The 27330-nt window shown below is 41.8% G+C and overlaps 1 protein-coding gene across 2 annotated transcripts in view; it reads right to left on the minus strand.

The window, feature by feature from the left end:
- FGD5 (FYVE, RhoGEF and PH domain containing 5) overlaps nt 1-27330 on the minus strand; it is a 112620-nt gene that overhangs the window by 43997 nt on the left and 41293 nt on the right. For both annotated transcript variants that reach the window (XM_049826584.1, XM_049826585.1), the window contains exons 3-5: nt 24453-24582; nt 12328-12386; nt 12189-12219 (exon numbers count right to left, since the gene is read on the minus strand). In XM_049826584.1, coding sequence (XP_049682541.1) covers nt 12189-12219; nt 12328-12386; nt 24453-24582 — 220 coding nt within the window. The remainder of the gene's footprint in view (nt 1-12188; nt 12220-12327; nt 12387-24452; nt 24583-27330) is intronic.

Below are 27330 nucleotides of genomic sequence, written 5' to 3' on the forward strand. Positions count from 1 at the left end.
ACTGTTGAATTTCCTATTTCTGCTAGTCAGGTCTTCATGGGCAAAGTATCTGAATCTCAGTTTTTGTATGAAAATAAGTGAACAATTAAAAACCTAAGTGCATCCCAGTTTGTGATGAGAGCAGAAACTGGGCATTCATATACAATTGCTTAGAAACTAATTCTGCAAGTGGCTTTTCTAATCTTTTTCTACATCCCAATAAGCCATGAAGTGCATGGAGTTTTTATTGCAAAAGATCAGGAAAAAAGCGGTGAGAGTGAAAACCGGAGTAAATAATCGAAACAACAGCTCAGTAGAGAGGCCACATTAACTGTGAGGTTTGAAAGCTCCTGGTGACTCGTTTTGGTACAGCAGCTGCAGACTAGGAGATTGCAAAGCTTCCTTCCTTATAAAAATACTGTCTGTCCTTATCTGTCCTTCCTTTCTTTTTTGTCTGTGAAGGTAAGGCTAGGGGATTGCAGCATTCTCTGCATGCCTACACATGCCAATTTTTTCCAGTAAGTATCAAATTGAGTATTGTTTTTAAATTCAGCATTAAAAATACTTGAATGGAGGCTTTGTAGCTGAATATACTTAGATTCACTGACTTTGAAGCCAGGAGGGACCGTATTGATATGATATGATCTAGTGTGGTCTGGTCAGTAGTCCAGACCACAAGACTTATTAAAATGTAGCATTACTAGGAAAACAACCAACTTTTAGATTTAAGACAGAATCTACCACATGTTATGGATACGCTAACACTACATCGTGAGAAAAAAACACAAGTCCCAAAAGGGGCTTTTGGTGATCTCATGAAGGGTCAGGTAACTCATAACCACATACAAAGCCCAAGCATCTAGTCACAGCAGAGCTGCTGTTAAAGCCCTGGTTGCGTCCTGTCAGAGTAAGGCCATCACACCAGGAGTTGTTCTTCCAGCAGGTTCACACTGAGCTCTGCTTCAGCCCAAGATCTAGTGTGAAGGAAGGCTTTAGTGTCTGACCAGTCTGGCCAGATCCATGCTGTGAATGTATTTTTTCACATGCTACTCTGCAAACAGTGAGTTATTATTAAAACCAATGTTTTTTCAAAGATATATTAAAAACATTCTCTGTCTGCCCATAGAAGGCAATTCTTCAGGAAAAAAAAATATGCAGCTGCTTTAACAATTGCTGGGAAGGTGATTCTGCTGGATGAGTTAATAGAAATGGCAGCTAGCTTTTTCCACTCAGAGACCATTTCCTGGCCTCCTACCCCACTGTATGTGATGTGGCCAAATGTGCTGTGAAAGGGAGCAGTGGCTTGATAAAAAGAAACCTCTAAGGTTGCACAGCTCATTGAAAGATGCCAAGCTGTTTCTTTTCTAACTGACCCTGAGCCAGGATTGGATAGAGTATCTTCCTCTGTCAGGATCTAGTGATCATGAAACCTAATGCCAAAAAGTCAAGCTCTGTTCCCTGAAGTTTTAGGGACAATATTAAGAACTTCCTCAGGTACTGGGATTTACCATGGCATTTCTCATTAACTGGCTTCTGCCTAGTTAAGTTTTATAAGTACATGGAATAATTAAGGAGGAGTCTCAAAGAATTGATTTCCATGAAACTTGCTCATGTCCAGGTATGAGCAATTCAACAGAGTATGTTTCACTGGGAATCCATATTTTACATTAGATAGTCCACTTTAGTTTAGTTTGATTAAATCAAGGTAGCTGTATTGATTTGAGCATGCTGGGGATCTGGTTGGTATGACTGTGGTCCTGCTGAAAGGTTCTATGAGCAACAGGAGAGCCTCTGAGCAAAGACATTCAAAATTTCTCTCTCCTCACCAGTGGGAACTGACTCCAGGCAAGAGCAGTTTTTAGTCTCCTCCGATTCATTCCTGGCTTTTCTGTTGTAACACAGTCAACTGCAATGTACACACTAGCTCACTATGAACTGGAACAACTGGAATATCTAATAGATGCTAGCCAAAAGGAAAGTCACACATACACTATATTTTTTTAGTAACTATGACAGATGAAGCATTTGTTTTCTGAAAAGCCACTAGAACTAGGTAAAAAAAAAATCATTATGTCAATTTGCTTTTTTATTAACTATATCCTGGGTAAAACAAGATCATAAAAATTTCTGAGAGAGTATTATTGTGTTTCCTAATTATCTAGATCTGATTTCCACAACGTGTACTGCCCCAGTACAACAAATAATCCCAATGCTGTGCTATTCCAGCTCCCGTTTTTTTATGGTGTGTTAGTGAGCCTAACTACATATTTCAGCCAGCATACACTCCAGAGACCTTCCAACCAACTAAGCCAGTCAATCCTTCTTCTGGATGCTCTTCCTAACTCAAAGGAATCTGCAACCTTTCAAAGTCCTCAGTCATCGTAATTAATCCAGACTGGGGAAAGGGAAAGAATCCAAAGGGTTCTTTCAGCTTATTGTGCCAGGGGAAGTGAATAGCTGTAGTAAGTTCACTACTGATGTGCTTAAGTAACCTATTATGTTACAGAAATGTCATCTTTTCCAAACCAACATGGAACAGCTCTGTATTTGTCCACTTTCCACCATAGCTGAGCAACAAGATTAACACTCCTTTCCCACAGCATCTCAGTGGATTTAATTAGTCATTAATTGCCTGCCCCTTTGATTGCAATGAATTCTCAGACAAATTATTTAATTCCAGTTGCCTGGATAGCCTGATTCCTAATGATTAATAGAAAACCCGCAGCATAACAGTAATCACTATAAACATCCATTAAAAAAAATAATTATGTCACTATTGAAAATTCTGAGTGCCTGGGAAGCCATTAATCAGATGAAAAGTGCTTTTGCAGTCTCACTAACTCTAGACAATCATGGCACCTGAAGGGCTCCATGTCTGTCACCCAAGCCCCATGTCTAAACACAGAAGGTACCAAACACTGAGTCCATGTAATTCCCTGCTGGGTCAAATCTTTCTTAGAAAACAACAGCATGAACTGAAGTAATTCAGTTTAAGGCTCTGGCATGATGGCCACAGAGCTCAGTCTCATCCAGGGGCATATGAGCCTACAGATCTCACTCCTGTCTTATGCCTATACTTGCACCAGTGTTTGTGTGTGCATGTGAAAGCATAACCCAAGCTGGCTAGGTGACACAGAAGGTTAGCAATTGCGCTATAAAAATACATTTTTGAAACATAAAACTTTTCATTACATTTTGGGCACCCATAAACAAGACCTTTGCAGTCATCCAATGGCCAAATCCCTAACATCCCTGAAATAAACCCTACAAATAATTAAGTGAAACAAAGAGGATCATAACCCACAGCCACAAAGGTTGGTTGGTTGTTGGTTTTTTTTCTTCTTTTGTTTGTGCACATCACTAACTCACATAAGTTAAATATTTTTCCCCAAGAATGCCTCTGAAGAACTTCTGTTCTCTGCTGCAAATGGAGACTGTAACCTGGAGCCTGTTATAAGGGCACAAGACATGCAGGAATGTGGGGTTAGTTTCAACAAGATCTTATGGTTTATGTGGAGTACTGCCTAACTGTCATGTGCTTGGCTCTTGGAGTAGAATCTCCAGGTGATGAGGCTCAAGCTGGTTGCTGCGATGAGATGCATTAGAGATGCTGGCAGTGGCTGCTAATGGTAAGAGGAAACAGTGATTACAGGAGAGTTTTGGAAAAAAAAAAAGATTTAGGTACCTGGCTCAGGGATACAGAAAGGCAGCCCAATTTACCTGGGATCAGCAACCTGGAAAACTTTGTAGCAGGTAGTTATCTCTAGGTACTATTTCAAAGGAGTCAGCAATGCCAGCAACCAGAGGTTTTTGGTAGAGCACTTAGCAAGGAAGTTCTCTGCAGGATCCAACATCTATGTGAAATGTGATATTCTAATCCAAAGGTAAAAGGGGTAGTTAATGGGACAAGAGTTAGTTCTGGGGTTTGCTTCCAGGATTTTGTGAGCAGATGCAGAAAGAGTGAGTTTGTGTATAAAATCTCTCCAACAATGGGACTGAATATGCTTTGGAGTCCAGCTGCAACAACCAATTGTAGCAATCCTGTATGCATATCAACAGCCATTTTGCAAGATGGATACATTCCATACATATTGTGGTCCTTTCTGCATTTCAGTCCTGCTGCCAGTAACCTTTATCAGCCTGAGAACATTTACCCTTGCAGGACCCTAGTGAAAGGAAGGAAAACTAATCTCTTGTCAGCTAAGCCACTGCTTCAGGCCAGTAGTTTACCCAGGAGAAAAAACTTCCTGTATATATATATATATATATATATGCTATGTTGGGGGATTTCTCTTCTTTAACTTCTACTTGAAAATAATCCAGGGTATAGTAGTTCAGTCTGGATCCAGAATATCTGTTTGCTTTTTCTGTGTATAACTGAATATGCCAAGTTAGATCAGTTCATCCAATGGCCCATGGATCCCGGGGGAACCAGGGACTACTGCAGCCAGTCTAGTAGGGCTAGTTAGGAAATGATAGGACTGAAATCAGTCTCTACCCTCACTGGAAAAAGGTGGTGGTTCTACCACTTGCAATAGGCTGAAACCAACTGTGTAGATCAGAAAGGCGAGTAGACTGGAGGAGAGAAAGTCAAGATTTTGACTTAATGCTGTAGCTAAACAGATTGGTCTATTTGAAAGACAACCTTTTAAAGTTTGTCAAGAAATGCTGATCAGTTGCTAGACGTCCTTCTTGGTTTTCTGTTGTTATTTGTTCATCTTCTAAAGCAGCAGTGTGTAAAATGCTAATCCAATTGTAATGGAAATCCTAGTTCTTGCATATTGACTACAACAGCAGGAGAATAGAAGGAGAAGGGAGTACAACACCATTACACTGGCTTTGCCAATAGTAATTTATAGTCCTACTGTTTGACCAGCAGCTGCTGTGCAGGTGGGAATGGAGGTTCCTTCTCACTGGCTCTCAGCCCTGTGTTCCCAGCACCAGGCCTGCTTTCGAGCTACAAATTGTGAATTTCTAGTAGAAGATGGTGGTTGTAGAGCAAAGTCACACTTTAACAGTTCAAGAGAAATATCTGAAAGGAAAAGTATTTCTGTGACCAAAAAGTGTACATTATACTAGAAGGACCAGATTGCTAGACTATGGCTGGGTTAGAAAAGCTCTGAATGCCTGCAGTCTAATTTGTATGTTCCAGATCTTGGGTGCTGAAGCAAAGTCTCTACCTGCTCTTCTTTGCATTGTCTCACTGGAAGGAGGGAAGCTTCTGGCTGAAATAATGCACAAAGCAGAATAGAGCTCAACTGCTTTCCACATTCTGAAGTATATTCCTGATGTTGATAATGAGGGGAAGAAATCTTAACTCAAAAGGAGTCTGATGCAGTGCTTTGAAGAAGCTAATAATCTGCTGTTCTTGCAGTCACCTGCTAGAGAAAAACTATATAAATTTATACCAACCAAAGCTCTGACCTCTAATGCTGTCATGGCTGAATCAGCTTCCCTGCTTATACATCTACTCTGTTAAAGAACAGGAAAGGACTGATTGGTGAATAAATTCACCTAGGATATTTCTACAATTTTAAAGGAGAATTCTGGCTGGGGAGATGTGTTCCATTAGGGAACAGAGCTGAGGAAAAAACCTAAAAATGGAGTGTACAGAGCAGATGCATTAGTGGAAAACCACGGCCATTTTTCTGCCTCAGTCCCCAGATGGGGATATTGGCACTTCAGTTGCAGAAATCATGTCTGCACACAGCATATTTACCTTGCTCACGCCACAACTCCCACCTGGCATCCAGTCTTCTATACTTTTCAATAAATAATGAAACACACATGCATCCAAAAATCATTTTGCATGTATATCTAGAATTGCAATTGCTTCCCAAGTCAAGCTGATATTTTAATGAACTGATAATATTGGGGAGTAACTGTATTTGACCTTTTGTGAGTGGACTGGGGAGGACAACAGGAAATTTTACTGCAGCCAAAACTTTATACAGCTGAAGTCTAGACTGATTGCATAAAATGGTGTAGGCTTTTACAACCACTTTCACTTTTTAAATGAAGGTGGATTCCACAGGTACTGCATATTGCAGTCCAAGGCTCTTTTGGACACCTAGGCATTACTCTTGAGGGGAAGGTGAAGAGATCAAAGAGGGAGAAGAGAGTCTCTATTTTAAAGCTGAATGCAGGCATGAGACACTGTACAGTAAGCTGTAAGCCAATTCTGACTCATGGGTGGTTCTTGGAGGTATCTTCATTACCACCAGCAGCCTCTTTCCTAATGATGAAAGTGAAAGTGTCGCCCCTGAATTAAAAAGTGGCACATCTCCTGTAGCAGCGTGAGTGACCCTTGATCTGCAATGAGCAGTGATCTTCCCAGATTTCTCATTACTGAGCTCAGCAGAAACAACGCCAGATGAACAGCAGAAAATACTATCACAGCAGACACAATTAGTCTCTTATCCTGCCATTGCAGGGTACAATCTAGGTCAGGAACCCTGACCTCAACACACACTCACATGTAGTCAAATACACACATTCATCCAAAACACTGCAAATGAGTTTCAGAACTGGCAAGTTGTAGAGTACGCGTTGCGAATACTGTATCAGTGGGGCTTGTTACCAGGGAGTTGTCCTGATGCCAAATGTGCTAGTGTGACTTCCCTCTCCTTTTAAGAGATATACAGATTATCTGAAAGCTATTTTGGCTCAACATTCCCACTGCAGAATCTCCCTGCCTGATACATAGCTATTTTCCCACTGCTGATGAAGACAACAATGAATGAATAAATAAAAAAACCCAGCCTACTGTAAGTGAGGGCAGGCTATTCTTTTGTAACAGTGCATCTTTAGGCTTTTATAAGAGCTTCAGAGGGTCTAACAGCTAGCTTTTCATTTAGCCAGCACGTTCCATTCACTACAGCATTTTATTAGGAAAGTAATGACTTGATTGGTCCAGCAGAACTTTGAACATCATCCAGGAAATTCACAGTAGTAAAAAAGGCTCAGCCAATCATCCACTGGAATTGTAAATAATTAGAAAGATGGAGTTCTGTTTTGTCTAACATGTAATAGTGGCTCCTAAATTAGATGTTTATTTTTTGTTCTTAAGAACATGCTGCCCACAAGAATTCTGGAAGTAGAGGTTAACTAGTGAGCCTGACTTCATGATAATCTGCATTTATGTACCTTTGAGTTAGTGACTTGAGCACTAAGATGATTTTTTTTTTATTTCCTAAGATTTATTTTGCAGTCAAAAGCTTTCAGCCCAGTCCAGGGTTGAATCCCAACCTGCTCCAAAAGTTGAAGAACCAGCACATTATATCTATTCCTATCATATTCATATCCATATCAATGCTGAGGAAGCATAAATCTGGGTCTTGGTGTTTCTAAGAATTGTGGCCAATTGTTATAAGGAAAATGCAAACCAGGAAACAGGATCAACTTTCTTTGAACAGGGAGATGTTGGGGCTGGTGTTTTTTCAGTGCAGAGCTCTCCTTTTAGGTACCTTTATTCAGTAAATGCCTCAGAGGAAAGTAATGACTTCAAAGGGTTTTATGCACCAAAAGGTAATTTCATGTACAAAAGCCAAAGACAAAATAAATGTGAACATGGTACACTATCAAGCAAATGCTTGATCCCATACAGACTGGGATCTTGAGGCAGAGTGAGTCACACTAAGTTTGATTTGTGTACATCAAGTAAAGTCATTTGAAATAGACTGGCTGAAGGGAAGCGAATAAACCAGACTCTTGGTCCTCAAAGGTGATGTGTGAAACATTAGGCTGAGAAAGCTACCTGAAGCATTTTTGTTCAGGAGCTAGCACTAAGAAAAAGATGACAAGTGCAGCCTGCATTACTGGGGAAGAAAAATAGGAGAAAAGAATGACAGTTTGAGAACTAAATGATCCTGAAGTAAATGCAAAGACTAATCAACTTTGGAAAACTAAACTGTGAGTACCAGTAGATCAGACACTTGGACTGCAAGGTCCGGCCAGTCCCATCTGCTCAGTCCAGAACGAGTTCTTAACTCCCTGCTCCAGAGAACTGCATTACCTTTGAGTAGGGCAAGTAACAGCTAACTCTTTAGATTATTATCACTACTACCACACCAACTGATACCAAGTTTGTGACCTAACACAATGTTTCCACTCTTTCAGTTCAATAGCAGAGTGGGTGTATGGAAATGTCATCGTTTTGGCAATCAATCAATTTATTAAAGTCTCCGCTGAAAGGCCAAACAGATTCTGTTATGCTGAATGAATAGCAGCTCCAGCCAAGCCTGGAAAGGAGATGGGAAACTGCTCCTGCTGCAGGCTTAAGAAAAGCCTTTTTTCCTTTCTGAAAGCAGCTAGGGTGTGGTTTAGTTCCTTGCCTTTTTTACCAACATATGGGTTTATATAAGAAGATGAGACTTGAGACTTGAAGATGAGCATTTAGAAACTGTTTTCTTGATAAAGTCTGTGATGGGGAAGAGGGAGAAATGTTTGCCTGAGCTGAGATATGACTGTCAAGGAAGCCTTTGGTCCTAACTGGCCATGAATGGGGTGTTGTACCTTGAGGGCATTTTGGTGAGTCTGTGGTCACTGGTGGTTGCTTGTGACATCTGCCAGTGGGACCTGTGTCAACAGCAAGTGCACAGCAAAGCACAATTTTTTACTGTTGTGACTATTCCTAACACTATTCAAATATGCAAAAAGGAGTAATTAGATTATTGTAACTTTTTGCACTATGAACAGTATTGAAAAGCCTCAGTTAGGCAATAATACTCCTGTAGTCTGAGTGACTTACATGTTGTAGAACTGGTAAGGGTTTCTCTAGATTTCTGGAATAATACACTGGGCAACAGGTGAATATAAAGGTCCAACAGTATTTGGGGTGGGAAAGGTAACAGTGCTTGGACTGTGGCTTTCTAGATGGAACATGATTGCACCAGAGAAGTGTGCAGTTTATTTCTGAATGCCACTGCTGTAGGTAGTTATCATGCAGACATCAGCCCATAGCAGCAGAGATGGGGTATGCTAGGGCTATAGGCACCCGATAAAACACAGAAATGAACCCTCTGATCCTGTTCCTGTAAAGATTTTTGATCTCTTCTAAACTAAGGAGCGCCTGAACTAGCAGTCAAGTGTGAAAACAGACTGCCTGTTCCTCTCTTCTCCCTCAGTCTCTAACCCAGGTGCAATTCATACATCCTCACTACTTAGAAAGCCAACTCATAGAAAAAATTAAATCTTATTTGAGAAAATTGCTTGTTGAGTCTGCTGAAAAAAGCCTCCAGTAGACCCTAAAGGAGTGTATGCATTTGGTGATGGGGCAAGAAGGATACTTTTCCACTGCAGAAGAAAATCATTAATCAAAATTGTGCACCCAAAATTTAATCCTAAAATTGATGCAGATCTTTCTGAACTTTCTACCTTGAGACAATGGGAACTGAGACAGGGAAAGTGAAGAGTGCATGGTTACAGTGATTCTGACATTTTACAACCTGTAAGCAGCTTAACTTTGCAAACCACTGCATTCATTCAAGGGTTTACGTTAGGCCCATCTCTTAATTTGAAATTTTTACTCCTCTTTTGGTGCTTTAACTTTCATAATTAAGGAAATAATAAGCATATGCAAAATACTTAAAAGATCCGTCTACTCCACTGGGTTGGGCAGGCAGGGAAACAAAATCCCAGCAAAATAGGATTCAGTGGAATATTCCTTTACAGGACTGAAACATATATAAAAAACAAACAAGTCTTTCCACTGAAAATTGATGACTAACAGAAGTAGAATAACTTGCCCAGTCATAGCAGTGCTATTACTGGTATCTTTTCTGTGATAAATTAACCAGCTGACCCAAACCTAATGATTAAGTATGATTAAAACAGAGCCAATTTCCCTCATGCCTTAAAACCTTAATTCCAGGACTGGTAGGCCAAGCTCCAGGTAATGTTACTTATTTTCTGTAATAAACATTTCTGCTTAGAAAGTGTCTGAGTTCCCCAACAGGAGAGCAGGGAGTAGTTACATTTTTGAGTCAAGCCAGGAAAACTCTGTTTTCATTCCCTTATATCTTTGAGCCAGCTCTGGAGCACTGCAGCAGATAAAATTAGCAATCAAGCAGATTTTTTTCCCTAACTAACCTATAAGCAGTAATTTTAATGAAGATTCTTTTTATTAGGGATTACCAACAGTTTGGAGTCCATCCAGCAGAAGAGCAGCATGCACTTGCGTCGGTAGTTTAGTTTCTAAACTAAAAAATTTTAGGAAAGATATAAACCAGAATCCCTGTCCCATGTCAGAGTTGTCAACTTGGAAAAGAGAGCAAAAATGACATTTCCTGTTCCTTCCAAATGATTTCTACAGGCAGAAGATAGGATTATTTTGAAAATGCATAAATTACTCATCTACACACATAGCCTCAGAGCCAAATTCACCGCACAGGGATTTACCAGAGGAAGGAGAAAAGGACAAAGTAAGTCCTGAAGGGACTGCGAAAGTCCTGAAACATCCCTTTCCTGGCCCAGCAACAGCACAGGCAAGGTAGGCTGACAGTAACATGATGCTATAGCAGCCATGAGGGTGTGCAGCTATTCCTGCTGTGGCTAAAGGCACTGAAGTGCGTTGCAAGATTTGGATCTATATATTGAAGATTTTTCAGGCCATGTTAGTGAGCCACTTTTATTTCCTAAAGGTATATGGAAAATACTAGGATAAAATGCAAAGGAGAGGCCTCTCCTAGACACCTCCGCTAAATCCAGTACACTGTACATGCGCTCTAGTACAGCCCTACATTTCCATGCTGTTGATAATGTACCAAAGTACAAATGTACTTGGAAATGGAAAATTAAATACATTAAGAATGTTTTAATTGGATGCATCTAATGAAGATGCAGAGTCGCTAATACTCTCTGTGCATGGTAGTTTCCGTTGTGTACATTTCTCTTCTATTTTGATTTAGAAACTGGCAGAGGCTTTTCTCTTTTTTTTCTTGATGATACTTTTGGAAATCTTAATTTCAGTAAGGAGATCTGTGGGTATTCTTAATGATCAGGAGCCCTGTAATCCGCAGGTAAAGGAAGCACCCTGGCTTCTCCGGGACAATGGATAACTACAACTGTGTCTCTGTAGTGTCAGATAATGTGTTTAGCTGTGCAGACATCAGAGGAAAGCCAGGATAGATAAGGCAGATGGCTAGGCAGGTTATCACCGATGTATCAAAATTTTGGTAGATGCCAGCTAAGCAGCTAAGTCCCCTGAAGTGTTTTGTTCCCAGCTGACCAGCTTGGCAGTTTCTGATTTTTTGAAATGCAACCATCTGCAAGGTGTTTGTCATATATAAGGCTGCTCTCCTGCCTCTGCTGCCCAAGCCTGAGAAGGCTCTTAAGCTTTGGCAGCTTGCTTGAGAGGCACAATGAGCAGGCAGCAATACAATGCTGACGTCATTACTTTTTCTCTCCATCAGAGTTCCTGTCCACTGCTAGGGTTTGGGGTGTCCTCCAAGGACAAACTGGGGCTACTTTTTGCCTTCTCAGGGAACTCCTTTCCAAGCAGCAGTGGGCATGCTTTTTGTGATGGCTATTATTCCCTACTGCCTTGCAACTAACAGCCAGGAAAGACGTTGAGACTGAGGCTACCTAAGCTGTGTACCAGTCTCCAAGGAAGCAGTGGCAGCTCTGTTAAAAGGACACAAGGTCTTCTGGGACAAAGCCACCAGTGGGTTTATACCATACAAGAGCTCTCTATCAGGCACTACAAGTGATTCTTTGCGTGTGTTCCCTCATGAGTTTCTGATACCAGAGTCTGTATTTTGCCCATAGTGACTACCTGTGTCACAGTGTGGATATCCAGGCCACACTGGGTATTACTGTTATTGCATTATCGGGAAAAAAGAAGCTTAAAAGGAAGCAGAGTGCATCTGTTCAAACCAAATCCCCATGCTTCATAGCTCTGCTCCTGTCTAAAAAGAGAGGATTCACCCCTGTTTATCACCATCTCCTCTGCACTAGGCTTACTCTGCATCTTACACCAGTCTCAGAGCCCCAGTAAGCACTGTTGGTCAACACTTTTCCCTGTGAATGACAAATGCTAGATTTGAGGATCTGTAGCAAGAGCAGATTAGTGGCAGACATATTCTTTCCAATGGTTCACAGTAAGCCATTCCTCCTCAAATTCACCTCAGTCCCTTCAATGTTTTATGTATTCTAAATTGTAGCTAAGTAAAAGGGCAATTGGGTTTCTGTGATTAAAATGATTTACTTACCATACGTAACAGCTGGAGCATCTCCACATACCTGGGGAGAGACAAACTTTTATTAATTGCCGTGAAACCAATGCTGAAGGGTGGATTGCGTTGCTTCAGTTTTAGGAGAGCAACAGATAGGTTGTAACAATGAACTCACACTTTTTCTGAAGACATCAGCTCCTGGGCAATGAGGTAAGCTCTGGACTGGCCTTCTTTCTGTCAACAGCAAAAAACAGAGACAATTAAGAGATGCCTCTTCCAAGAAGTAAAGCAGTGTTAGAGAGCACTTTGAATTGACATATTCCTTCAGTAAAAATAGCGACCAGGCTTTTATTCTTTGTTGTTCAGTGTCTGGCATCCTGGAGTCCTTTCCATGACAGGGTGTTTCCGCAATTCAAATACTAGTAGTATAGTACAATATAATAGCTGCTAAGGCAGATGTCAAGTTTGAAAAATGTGTTCTTATTGAAGAAGGAGAGAAACTTTCTATTGATTTTTACAGGTCCAAAATTTGCCAGAGAAGCAGAAAGTGCTCATCTTTGGTTAGGCTAGCTTCATGGCCATTGAGGCTCATACCATGTGTTTAGTACCCTTTATTACATGGAAAAGGGAGTTCTTTATCAAAATGGTCATATTCTAAACTGTTCTGACTGCTGTGAGACCTGTGGAAGCAAACAGGGCAAAGGGCTTTACTGCATGCTAAACAAAATGTCTAAGTTAAATGACCACAAATATCTCCAGAAAGCAAACAGTTTAGTACTTCAGCAGACAACCTTGTTTGAAATCTCAGTGGCATCTACTTAACTGGTAGGCATCTTAGAAGACCCAGAAAACTGTGAAAGAAGCAAAGTGTATGGCTTTGAGGTGCAAGTGGCTAATTAGGGTATTTTGCTCCTATTTCATGACTCTCATTTATGGTAAGAAATGGCCAAAGCATGGAAATATTTACTGAAAGGAAACCACTGGGAAAAGTTTGACTTATTTAGCAGTGGTGAAGTAGGGAACTAAAACAGTAGTCTAGCAGTAGTAAAGAAAAGCAACCCCTCACTGACCTATAGTCGACTCAGGGCAGATGAGCTTAGCAGCAAGACTTTGTGACATTGTTTGCCAGACCAGGTATGCTGGAAACTCATTGCTTACAGGTGCTGCTTCTGAAAGCCTACTCAGGAGAGACTGGGACTTGCTGACATGTGATGTAGTCCCTTGGAGTAACCATCAGGTGGGAAGTTTGTGGCTATATTTCCTCCATAAATTCTGCATGAGAGGGCTGATAGGGGTCAGGGAACGTAAAGCTTAATTGGGACCCCTCATAGAAAGTATTGATAGGACCCCAAACCCAAATTCATCTTCCCACAAATGCTGGCTTCCCAAATCACACTTGATGCATCAGATACACAACTGGGATTTACATAGCAGATCTGAGCAGTAAAAAATGTCTAAGCCAGTTCAAGCTAAATGCATTATAGACATTTTACTCTCTTTCCCTCCTTCTCATTAGCATTTCCTTGAGTTGCAGGTGTTCTGTCACACAAAAGAAGTATCTGAGTTGCTCAAAGTCCCTTTCCATCATCATGGTGAATCATCTGCCATGTTTTGTATCTATAGAGCGACCAGCTTCTGGATTTCAGGATTTTCTCTCCCTCTCAAATTTTCTGGCTCATTCTGCCTGCAGTAAGCTGCAAACAGTGTAGGAAAGAATGAAACATTCCTTGTAGTGCTGGAAGCTGAAATTCAGTCATGTGGATACTGGAGTGTAAAAATCCCAGTAGCAAGGTCAACTGAAACATAATCGAAGCAATTTCACTGCCCAACATCCGTAAATTAAAAGAGAAATTTGTGATGGAACAGAATTTACATTTTTAAGATTCTTCCAGTTTTAATAACTTTAGGTATTCATTAAAAAAGCAAGGAATTCAAGCACCAACAAGTGAATTCACCACTGCCTATTTCAGAGGAACCAAGGGCCAGTCAAGCATGTTGCAAATAGATGTCAGTATTGACTGCACACATGAGCAAAGGAAAGGCTTCTTCTTGCGTGAGAAGACTAAAGATCCCTTGCTGCTCCATAAATTTTCACCCTGGGTGTGATGGACCCCGAGGAGGATTATGATCTGATCAGTAGCAAATACAAGTGAAAAAGAAGTCCTTGAACCCTGATGATGATGGGTTAAATGAATGAGGCTTCATGTATAGGAAATGAACAGTGTCACAGTGACACTTTTTTCATCTTCAGTTTATTTCTGTGTACTTTTACTGGGAGGCAACTGAAGATTGCAAGAGCCAAAGGAAATACCAAGAGGGAACTCATCAGTCTCAGATGTCTAATCTGTCTCTCCTTTAGCACCAGGAGTCTGAGGGTATACGTCCCCTAGTGCTTTGTTCCTTTTTGTTGATGGGTGCCAAAGAACATGCTTTGAATCACTTACTTTTGGAGAACCATACTACAGTTTAATAGAGTGCACTAGAAAGATCTTACATTTTTTCTTTAGTTTCACTTTCCTGCTACAAGCAAATATTTGATTTCCCCTTTCCCTGTGATTCCATTTTGTGAACACCTCTTGAAGATCACGATGTGCCTCTTCTGGTTGTCCCAACCGCTGTAGGAACATGCTAGAGGCACTGATTTTTCTGTTCTCTTTCATTTCTCTACACAGGCATAGCAGAGCAAATGAAAAGGGGTGTGTTTCTTTCTGGGTCACCTGGCCCCGTGCTGACTGTCCAACACGTCCTCTGTGGACAAGCCTGGCTCGGCTGTACCAAGAAGCGGAGTGCATTTCCCCAGCAGGCCAGGCCCACCTTCCCTTGGCATACACACAGTGTCACACTCTGTAATTCCTCTTATGATTAATATGTCTTAGCCAAGAGACAAAACACAGGGACCTCAGTGTCACATGGCCTGTCTAGGGCGAGTTTGAGACAGTGTCTCTAGGTGTTGCCTGTCTTGTGTTATTTAATTGCTGTTCATTTAACCAGGAAATGAACTCTGAGATTGACGACAGTGTCCAGGGACAGACTTCTGGGAATAGGGGATAGAGGGGGTGCAGGTCCCCCAAGCATCAAGTTTCTGAAACAATGTCCAAGCGATTATTATAACATTGCCAAGCTGCCATCTTATTAGTAATCTGTATTCCCTGCAGCCAGTCCTTTGCCCAGCCCTGTGGTATGGTTCCTTCCCAGTTCCCACTTCAGAAGCTGCACTGCAGGCCTCACTGCAGGCCTCTGCTTAGGAGATGGAGGCCATGCAGCCATGTGGGGACCCTTGGCTTTCTGCTTCACTGAGTCTTCTTGTCTCATAACCACATCACCCCGTCCTCCTCAAAACCAAATGCTTAATAAAATGATTGCAATATACACTCTGAAATTGCAATATATAACCGAAATATCTCCCCGTTCTCTCACCTCTGAAAAACATGCTGGTGCTGGAAAGGTTGCAAGCACAAAAGCACTTGAACCAGGTTAGGAGCTTGTACAATTGCTACAGCTCAGCTGATCAGCGTAACTTGAGAAGCAAAGGTGATGCTGTGCAATCATCTCTCCATTGGCTAACAAACTGAGTGCTACAGCCCTCCTCCAAATGGATACCAAGTTTACTGATGGAAAAGTAAGACCTAGAGATGACTTGTGACTTGCTCAGAGTTTCTCCTTCTCCAACAGCTGATGTTTCCCAATGTATAATGAAGCACACCACCATCAGAAAGCTTTTGTTTAGAACAATAAAGACCTAAAAGCCTGCAGCTCTTTACAGAGCACACATATGAGCACAGCTGAAGTTAAGTACTACTCTTAGGTAGTTCAAACTAAGAAACTTTAGGTTTCAGGTCCCTTTTGTGCCTTCTGATAGAACAAACATTTGGGCTGAGAAAGGGCAAGTAGTGAACAGTGGAGGAACGTGGCTAATGGCCCATGCTGAGTGTGTTAATGTGCTATTTAACTGTTGCAGGATTCCCTCCTCTACATGGTAGTGATTCCATTGATGTAGGGATGATGTCTCCACATGGAGTCGTTTATATGCTCAGACTTTGTTCTGAACAATGACAAGGCATCTGACGTGGGCCCTAACAGGCCATGCTTTGATTAGATGGTGCTTTGGTGACAGTGCCAGTCACTCCCCTCTGAGCCCAATGCCAGCTCTCAGTTGTGCTGACCCAGCAGTTTGCAGGACCTTTATCAGAACCAGACTGGTGTCCTGATGCAGCTTAAATAATTGTGGGGCTGGGGGAAAATCTGCCTCCATGGGGCTGTAATGGGTTTGTATGGCCTAAGAGCAGCACAAGTAGATCACAGAACAGTTTACTAAAACTGAAGCATTAGTACTGTGCAAGCCACTCATCTGGAGTACTCAGGGAGTAACTCTACGCATTTCAAAAGCAACATAACTAGTCAAGACATAGAGGCATCAGCTCCATTCTTGTGTGTGCCACTGGCTTGCCATGTTGACATGGACAAACTGCATCTCTTCATGCATTTTCCTGTGTGTGTCTTATTTCGCAGACTCCTCAGAGTAGGTGCATTGTAGCTGGATGGTACCTAGCACAAGACTGCTACTGTCACAATCAGAGTCTGATAGCAGTTTGCAAGCTTCAGCCTCTGAGCTGAATAACTTCATAATGTCCCTTTTATAATTATTATGAACTATGTAGTAGTTCACAGTGATGTCACAGTGGTGCCAACAGTAAACTGAGGCATTAAAAGAACAAGTGACTTTTTCAGGCTGGCTCTGTGAATCAGTGAGAGAGAAGGAAAAGCAGTCCACATCTCCTATCTCCCAGGCCCCTTCCTCGAAAAGCTGGATTGCAGCTCTCCTGGGGAATCTGTGTTATTATATAAATCAAGAGCTGTCCCTTGAAAGGTGTCTGAATTAGGTGCTTCCTCAAGGCATACAAATCTGTCATTCCCAACTCCAGGACATGTTTCAAGGGGGTGGGGTTTGTGTGTGTGCATGTGAGTGTTTTAATATGTGAAGGTTAAAAGTTTGCAAAATAAAATGGTTAATGGAGTCTGGAAACCAACCCCACCCAGTGGAAATGGATGAGGAGTAGCAAAGGCAGTTTTAGGTACTGCTGCCATGAGACAGTAGCCGCCCTGCTTGTTGTGAAACCTTTGTGGCTAAGCTTAGTGTTCCCTGTTTGTGTGGGGCAAAGGTCCCATCCATCTGCCATACTGGGTTGCTGCCCCCCTTTTCATCTACCACCTTTTATTTTGATATCTGGGAGAAGGGTGGAGCATCTTACCTCCAGTGCTGCCTTCTCACAAATACAGCATTAGGAATAATTTCTGTATGAAGTTCCCCTTCGTGCCCCGCCCCTCAGCACACCACCACATAATGGTAATGAGCACCCCTCCAGTCTGGCTAGGATTAGATATATTAAACTTAAAGTCCTAAGTGACTAGCCAGAATGCTTTGGGTTTTCATTGGCATAAAATCCAGTCACATCTGGTCTGAATTCCCTTTTATACAATTTTTCTCTGGTTACGTGCTGTTCACCTCACTACAGACTTTCACATTTTGCCACCAGGGTAAGATTACATCTCTCATATGCTGGCTATATACAGTTCCTGGTAACATATTGCTGGTTTTAGACTAAACTCGACAGTATTTGTGTACAGATTTGTTTACTTTTACGTTTTCCATACAGTTAACTGGCAGACAGATCTGTGTTCTGGATGGAAGAAATGTCTTTATGTTCCAGCTATGGCTTTACTCCTTGTCCTAGGATTTGTAGTACTTTATTTCATGAGTGCTTTATAGACTATAATTCTTACTGGTATTCACCCAGATTAATCACATTCTTTTCTTATTATTCTTCAGAGATTCCCTTCAGTTCTTCAGATCAAAGTCCCTCCTGTGTTACAGACCAGTTTAAGGGAGCATTTTTAATTGTTCCTTTGCCTAGTGGCTTAATGTAGGGTTTGCTATATGTCATTCCTAACTATAACAGAGTTCGTAGAATAGCTGATACTGCTACAATATTCCTAGGACCCCGTTTACCTACCCACTGCTTTCTCCTTCCAAAAGGCACCCTGTAAAGGAAGACTCAGCCTCCTCACTGTGGTGCAAATTGTGCAATTGATTGCAGTCTAAATGCCTTCCATTGACTGTTGGGGTTATTTTTAAGCCTGTTACTTTGTTTGATCAGCATACGTTTAGCAGGTGTGTGACAGTCTGGATTAAGCAGCGTGATGGAAATAGCTCTTGAAGCTGAGTCCAAGGCAACACATTTTATAGTGTTGTGATAAGACTGTCTGCACAGCTCTCTGCAAGATGCTAGAAAAATGAATTCTTAAATTGGCGGATGGGTTCCTGCCCCTTACCCATCCCCACAGAACCCAAAACTGGTGCTTCATCTTCCTGTATTTCTTCAGAAAATTTTCACACCACCATGGGGCCTCTGCTGCATCTCCCTGCTGTGGTTTGTCCCACAGGTGTTTGCTCTTCCCCAAGCCTAACCTATTGCCCCAAGTAGAGCTGTTAATGTAGCAGTAGGAAGGCAGATGCATTCCTGTTACTATCATCTCGGTGAATCCCTTGAAAGGCTTGATCTTCCCACAATGAACCTAAAGGCTAGCACCTAGCTTTCTGCCTTGCCTGCAAGTTTGATCTCTAATCTGCATCAGATGTTTTTTTCTCCTCTCTGGATCCAGTATAAAAATCACTCCTCCCTGCTGGTTCCTTGTCTTCAGCCAGATGGAGGGTTAGATGTGATAAAAGAAATGTCTTGGGGGTCCCTTCAGTTTTGTAACAATTGGAGGTTGTAGGACGTTAGTGACAAAAGGGATCAACTGGCCAGAAGATCCAGCCCTAGAAAGTACCTACAAGAAAGAAACTGTGTGAAGACTCTTGCGTGAAGATTCTGACACTAAAGTAAGAGGCTCAAGACATGGAGGGGTAGCTGATGATCCAGCATGTGCAGCATCTTCCTCAAACTACCGAGGCAATTAAAAAACTCAGATCATAACCAGCAAGAGGTGAAACCTGCCAGCATGTGTTGATTTTAATCCATTTCAAACCATGGAGCTGAGCTTCTCAAAAGTAGACTTTCAAGATTATATTGTGTCTATTTCTGATCTTCTTTTTAAAACTGGAAATTCTGAGACTGCTACAAAACCTAAGTTTTGCCAAAGGGAATTCTGTTTGAAGTTGGTGTCTAGTCAAATCTGAACTATTAAGCTCATTTTGCCTTTAATTCCTTTAATGCTTGTTAGCTGGGTGGGTTCAAGGTGGATTTATCTGTTTTTAGCAGTAAAAAAAATAAATTGCAAAGTTCAGGTTTGAATCCACCTCAATGATGAGAGGAAAAATCTGGAGTTCTATATGCTGGACTTTGAGCATTTGTCTAGTGAGTGAAGGCTCAGAGGTAGGAGATAAAGAGAAAGTCCTTCTTTTATTTGATACAAGTTTTTTGTTCCTAACTGGAATCCCTAATTCAATTTTTTTTTTTTCTGTAGGCAGCTCAGATGGCATCATGTAACCTTGAGACCCCAGTACAGAAAAGCCATGTGTCACCTTCTGATAAATTGGGAGGGATTTAATTAAATGAACATATATAAAAGACACATGAATGAGAAATGGCACAGGAGCTCTTCCAAATCAGCTTAGCAGGAGGGAAAAAAAGAGTGAATCTCCATCAGTAGTGTAAGTGAAGGGCATAGCTTTTTATAGTGTAGTCTAGTAGAATCACAAAAGTTGAAAAAACTTACAGCATCCCCTGCCTCTGAGTTCTCTAGGTTGTTATCATATGCCAGCCAACTGAAGAGAAGGAAATCAAGTGCTTATTTTACCAGAAAGAATCAATTTTTACTGTTAGTCTTATACAGAGGAATCAAAACCACCAGGTGACTTCTGATGACAAATGCTCATCTTCTCAGGGTCTGAGGTACTCCCAGTGGAATGAAAGCAAAAATTCAAAACCCATCTCCTGTTTTATACTGTTTTATACATTTTTATACTGGCCCCATTCCAAATAGGGTGTTAGTAACAAAAATTCCTGTAACACAATAGAGATGAAAGCGCCTCTTTGTTTGCTCTTTAAAATAAAGCTGATAATGTAAAAAATACCTCAACATATATTATTGGCTATAATTGAAATTGTTTACAGAACAGGGGTTCCATCAGGCCCTAAAAATTTTGCCACATTTGTGTGAATCTGGTCCCCAGGAGAACAGGGATTCAAAGGACATGAGCTGTTGAAACAATACCAGGAAATGTGTGTACAAAGCTAATTTTTAAAATTATATTTACTTACAAAAATAAGCCTTAAAAAGAAACATCAGAGGAAAAAATTCTGCTGCTAACTGAAAGTCTTGCGATTCTCCAGCAAGCAGGCTAGGAGAAAGCAGGTGAGAAAAACGAAAGCACATTGCTTGCATTCTGGTGCAGGAATTAATTCATGACAGTGGAAGGCAGCAAGTAGAATCCAGATCAATGCAAATGAAAGTCATAACTCTGAATGCAGGGAGGAGATTTTATCATCTAAGCAGTTTCATGCCTTTATTTAAACTAAGTTTCCCTGAGAAGGAGAAAACCAGAAATCAAACCAACAAACCTAAGAAGGTTCTTTTTTTGCCTGTGCGTACGTGTTTTTTAAAATCCAAATTCAGCTCTTAGTAGGCCAGCCCCAAACAATTGTTTTAACAAGATTAGCTCATTTTGAAATCCATGGTACTATTTTTGGCATCCAGACCAACATGCCTCTGCCAATTCTCCCCAAGTGACAGTGCTTCTGAACTCTTTCATGTTGTACAGCCACTCTGTGTTGTCCTGAGGATTTTGGTCCAAGAGATACATCACTTAATCAGGGAGCTGGACAAGTTCTTTGTGCTTTGTCACTACAGAGACAGGTTTTGACAGGGCAGCTAATGTTCCCTTGGAACCCAGAATATTTGCGTGAGAAGACAATAAAAGGAGGAAGGAGCAGTAGGGTAGGAAAAACAGTCCTCTGTCAGTCCTCTGTAAAGACACCAGTGTTTTCTGAGACAAGAGCTGTGGACAGAGGACATTTATCCTGTTCACTCTTAATTACAGTGAAGTGGAAGCCCTTGTCTCTGACAGAGAATATGCAGCGTGGGCTGCATGAGACATTGGAAGATTCCTGTATCACTATTATTCTGTGGCTGGTATGGGCGAAAGACAACAGTTAATAGAGCATCCTTCATGTCAGAACCCTGCGCTGACTGTTTTTCCTAGGAAACTGGGTCTTCCCTGGCCATCTTTTAATTATTGCTTCACGCAGCCTGCAGCAGTGATGCTGAGGCTGTTACAGAGTAGCAAGAGAATCCTGATGCTAGACAGCGTCTGACTACCCAGATCAGGTGTCTCCTTTAATAGATTGGGTCCTGGGGACAGCTGGGACCCACAGGGTTTGATAGGATGGTTCCCAGGACCCCCTTAGTCTGTCCAATGTGATGCCTGCCCTAGTGAGGCTACAAGAACAAAGACGCTCAAAGGTGTCTCAGTGCCACTTTCATCTCTAGATCTTCTCTTGGTCCCACATACAAGCACAGCCCCCTGACTTGGCTTACTAAGCAAATGGCTTATCCAGGGATGAAATTACTGCTGCTCCAACATCTTTTTAGAGTCTGCAGCTAGAGCCCAGTAGGTTGCAGAGTGGCTAATCTTCCTACCACCAGAATTATAACAGGCAGATCAGATTATGTCTTAATTTCCTGGCCTGCTTCTTGGCAGGGTAAATAGCCACATGCACTAATTCATCAGCCAGCTTGGAAATATGGCCTGTACTCAGATGGAGCTGTTTTAAGACAGCTCCCCAGGGGCTTGTAGAACTCTGGTCCTGTGTACTGTGATCCTTGCTGACAATTAGCTTGGGAAGCAAACACCAAGCAAGCAACCAGACCTGTTCTGATGTTCTCTATCAGGCACATAGAGACATTTAGTTTGTGTTTGCCTGAAGAGTGGGAGGGATACCTCCAGTTAGACACTGAAGCGCATGCTTTTTCTCTAAGTGCTGCCTTCTTCTGTGACAGCTACACAGTGTGGTTACCCCAGCACAACAGAACAATTAAAATGCATGAGATGCAATAAGGGACACATTTAGAAAACCATCATTTCCTTGTGTCTTGAGTAAAACACTACAAAAATGGCAATAAAATTGGTTTTAGCAGCCTTGAATTTGCTTCCAAGTGCATAGTGATTGCATGCATTTCCCTTGTGAACTCAAGTCACAATTTTGTTGTCACTGCTCCACTGGCATCACAACTAAGAGATGCTGAGAAACCTGACCAGCTTAGATAACACAGTAGTGTATGCTCTATAAATGCTAGTGGTTTGTCAGCTAACTAATAGAACTGAAAAGAAAAATATTTTTCATTTAACAGGGAATGTAGGAAATTTAAAGGCTTTTCCCTTTCCAAAACAGTGTGAAAACAAACAACAAAAAAAATTTCATGAATCTCAGAGGAAAAAAAGATAAGGTTGCTTGTGATTTTCATTTGTTTCATGTCAGCAGGGAGATCAAACCACAATCTTTCCCACTGGTAGCAGAGGCAGCTCAGCACCCTGCGAGGTAGTACTAAAAGTGATACAGCATACAGGGAAATCAAAGGAAGCTATTCTCCCTCAGAGATTAGAGCAACAGCAATTTCATTTGCCCTTCACAGTCATTCTGCTTGCAGTTTCTTTTTCTGTTTCTCAGGAACTGATGTCCTGGTAAGGGGAAAATTCTGCTCCCCTCTCTCTACACCTGCCCTTAAACAAAGCTTCACATTCTGGAAATGCCTGAAGAGATCTGATCTTCCTAGAATCAATGTACTTATGCTTGTTCTTGACAGAGTTGACCCTTACTTAGCCATAATTTCTTTTGGAGGGGCATCTGGACAGACTTTTGCAGGCTTTGACACATGCCCATGACCAGACACAAGCCATCTACAATCAGGAAGCCACATCACTGTGAGACCAGGCCAAAATGAATGGCAGAGAGAGGTGAAGGAAATCAGGATTTGTTATTTTCCTATGTAGCCTTAGTTCCTGGGGCTCAAATTGGAAGGCTTCAGAAGAACACACCCATTTGTTGCATGCATACCAAATGGACTATGCACTGGGTGCTTGTACTCAGAGACACGATGTTAGATTGTTAGGCTCATATTAGGTTTTAAGAACACACACACACACAAAGTTCTGTGAAAAGCAAAGACAAATTTGTGCCTAAAACTACTCGATGCCATTTTTTTAACAACTGCACTGTTAGTCAGCTTACTGGAGGCTAAAACAGACTTGTATGGTCTTAAGCTGTAGTCACATTTCCATGGTCTTCTCCATAATTTGTTTAAGATCTGTTTTATTCATCAGAAGTCAGTAAAATAAACCCAAATATAAGTGCCTTTTCCCATGATGAAAGAATTTTGAGATGGCAGAGTGCTATTAGATAATTTACTCCATCTTCCAGCCAATGCAGAAGTGGTCCCAGTAATGTATTTGTCATTGTTTTATTCAATGTAGTTTTAAAATTTGCAAGATTGCAGCTAAATCCTTCTTCTGAGTGAGGCATTTTTGCTGACATTCAAGTCAAGCCTTTCCTGCTGCCTGTGTTGCTTCCACTGTCCATCTTAGGACTGTAGTTCTTTGGTTTTGCTATATGCTATAGGAGTATTGTGTTCAGCTCTGGGGTCCCCAACATAAGAAGAACATGGAACTGTTGTAGCAAGTCCAAAGGAGGGCCACTAAGATGATCAGGGGGCTGGAGTACCTCTCCTATGAAGACAGGTTGAGAGAGTTGGGTTGTTGAACCTGGAGAAGAGAAGGCTCCCAGGAGACCTTATAACAGCCTTCCAGTACCTAAAGGGGGCCTACAAGAAAGCTGTAGAGGAAGACTTTTTACAAGGGCGTGTAGTGATAGGACAAGGGGTAATGGCTTTAAACTGAAAGAGGGTAGATTTAGATGTAAGGAAGAAGTTCTTCCCTGTGAGGGTGATGAGGCACTGGAACAGGTTGCCCAGAGAGGTTGTGGATGCCCCATCCCTGGAAGTGTTCAAGGCCAGGCTGGATAGGGCTTTGAGCAGCCTGGTCTAGTGGAAGGCATCCCTGCCCATGGTGGGGGGTTGGAACTAGATGATGTTTAATGTCCCTTCCAACTCAAACCATTCTATGATTCTATGATATGATTCTATAGGGGTAAATTGCTAATAGTGCACTGGGGTAGTAAAGGATTGATGGCTCTGGCATTTCTAAATGAGTACCAGGCAAAGAGCAGAGAGAGTTGAGAATCCACATTCCGCAAATTGTTTCTCCCCCTCCAGGTTTCACGCATTCCCCATTTTCAGTTCTTTTACCTTGTTGATGAGGCTGGGATCACCTGGGCTGCTCTCGTCATCTTCTGAACTCTTCTGTTCCTCATCTGATGTGACGACCTCCATCGGTATCACAGAGACTGGGCACACCTTATAGGGCTCGGTGTAGGCACTGCAGAGAGAAAGAACAGACCAGCTCACTGGTGTTATTCCCAGTGCTACTGCTCAGACATCAAAAATGCACACATTGCCCAGAGTTAACCAGTCAGGGGGCAGGGAATCCTTGCAGACCTGCTAGGCTTGGAAAGCAAGATTTCTCAAGCTTTGTTTTTTTGCTGCCAGGTTCAATAGCAATCAATTAGGAAAGTAGAAGGATCTGGAAGGAACAGTGGGAAGTTACTGAACTTGTTCAAGCTTCCCCAGAGGATCAATGTTCTGGCTCTGTTTGGAGAAAAATGTTCATACTTAGTTGCAGCCAGAACTGCTTTGTTCCTCCCTAGTCTACCCCTCAAAATGGATGTAATAAAATCATACTAACATCTCAGTGCTCATTAAAAATGGAACTTAGATATTGTAACAACAAGTTTGCTGGGAAAACATCAAAAGGATGAGAAAAGTATAATTGTAATACCAATGGCATCAATTAAAGCACAAGGTACTCAGATCCCAGAATCCTTGAGTTGTTTCAAGCAAATCTGAATTCAGCTCCAGAAACCCAGAGAAAGCCATGCGATAAGAGTACTGGATCTGGTGTGTAATACAGGCCAGTGGCTTCCCAGCATTTTCTTTTAGAAAAAAAACCATTTTTTTTAAAATTAAAATTGCTAGTTATTTCAAAACCTGCATTTAGAAAAGCATGACTAGAAGTAGGTCTCCAGACAGTGTCTCCCCTTTGCCTTAGAAAGGTGTCTTTTATTGCTGATCTGAATATGCCTAGCTCCAAATTCCACATACTGGATCTTGTTAAACCTTTGTCTGCTGAATTGGAGGCAGTCTTCCCATTTTATTACTGTGCAGGTACTCACATGCTGTATTCAGGTTGTCCCTTCATTTTGTCTTTCATATATGAAATAGGTGAATATCTTGGTGTCTTACTATGTCATGCCTCCTATCATTTAATCATTCTAAGATCTCTGAACTTTATCCAATTATACATTAGCATTATCCAATTTACTAACCATTTTAGCACCAGTTTTTACTACCAGCCAGTTTTAGTACTGTTCTTGGTACTGCAACACAAGACTCAATATTCCAGCACTGGCAAAAGAAGTGCCAAGTATACCAGTGGTAACACCCATCTATTCCTACCTGACTTTACTGTGTTTTTACATTCAAGGATCAGATCAATATTTTTGGCCACAGTATCATTCTGGGAGCTTATATACAGCTTATACACCACAGTGGCCCCAAGCCTTTTACATTTCCAGGGGTACGTTCCAGCGTTCAGCCAACAGGGCAAGTCTGTTGTCTTGAGAAACAAAATCTGACATCTCCATGTGTTCCAGTAGACATCTTGGCCAACCAGGTCGGTCTGTAATGTCGGCCTGGCTTACTCTGTATATGATTTCTTTAGTTCTCATTTCCTCTGAAACATTATTCATTTGCTTTCACAGCACTGCCTCATCTCTTTATTTTTCTTTGATCTCCCACTTGGGGATCCCAGATGTGAAAAAATCCAAAGCTTCAAAGCCAACGCTAGAGTGACAGGATGCTGGGCAAAGATGGGTTAATGTAAGTGGGAGGGCAATGAAGAAAGAGACTCCCAAGGCCACTGGCCAGACTCATATTTCCTTTTGGAAGTGAAACTCCCTACATATCTGCATTCCCTTCCAGGCTGCAAAGAGGACTCTGTGTCTCCCATGCAGGTGCAGCTGCCAGCCTTTCTTTTATGCTGCCAGCTTTTCCCTCATGCACAGAGTCAAGGAGCTCTTGCAAGCTGCCCAGTGCATTTGCCATGGCTGGGCAAAGGCCAAGCAGCGGCACTGTTCCTCACCATTGTCTTCTCTTGTTTATTATTAGTGTCTGCATTTTTTCAGTGTGGGCGGCATCACAGCACTTCCGAAAGCCTGCCTAGCTACAACAACAAAGGGGCCTCAGCACAAGTGAAAGCAAGAGCCAGGCAGATACAGAAACAGCTCAGAAGGCTTATTAATAGTTTAGTCAGTCTCTCTCCTTACTTGCACAGCCTTTCTGCAATTTGTAATTGTTTGCCCCAGCAGACGTGAAATTAAGTCCCTCCCTTCCACCCTCCCTCCTTTTCTCTCTCTCTCTGATAAATGACTACATTATGTTAATGTAAGAACACATTATAATTTGGGAAGAATGCCTTGGTATATTAGTCTGGTAATCATTATGAATGGCATTATTAAAGGCTCATACAGTAGCAAGACTTGCAATATTGCTAAACTGTTGCATGCACTTCATTTATTGTAGGCCTGCAGTCCAGTGGCACTGCCTTGTGTTTAAAGAGAAGTCCCAAAATGTTATGGGTCTCATTTGCACATGGGATAGGCATAGGCATGTTTGTGCCACCCTCTCCATCCTGCGCTTCTCCAGCCACTCCAGCAGCACTCAGGTCTTCACTTCTGAGACTGTTCTATGTAGTCATAGAGCTCCTGGGTACAACACTTTTCCTGATACCCAGCATATGTTTTACTCCAATGAATCCACATCCTTTCATCCATTTTATATGTCTATGCTCTTGTGGTCTCCTAGCAATCCTAGCTCCTGAAGACTTGAACTGTGCCCAGAAACTGGTCACCAGGTGAAGGTGCGCTGGGCAGCTTGGTATTCACTAATCCCACTGCCAGGTACGTGGAGGAAAACACCAAGGATGCAATATCTTGCTGTGTTTAAACCTCACACTTCAATTTGTTGCAACTCAATCAGATAAGAGCGTCATGAAATGATTGTAAAAGGA

Source organism: Accipiter gentilis, chromosome 23 (assembly GCF_929443795.1).
Source record: "Accipiter gentilis chromosome 23, bAccGen1.1, whole genome shotgun sequence".
In the NCBI taxonomy this organism is placed as follows: Eukaryota; Metazoa; Chordata; class Aves; order Accipitriformes; family Accipitridae; genus Astur; species Astur gentilis.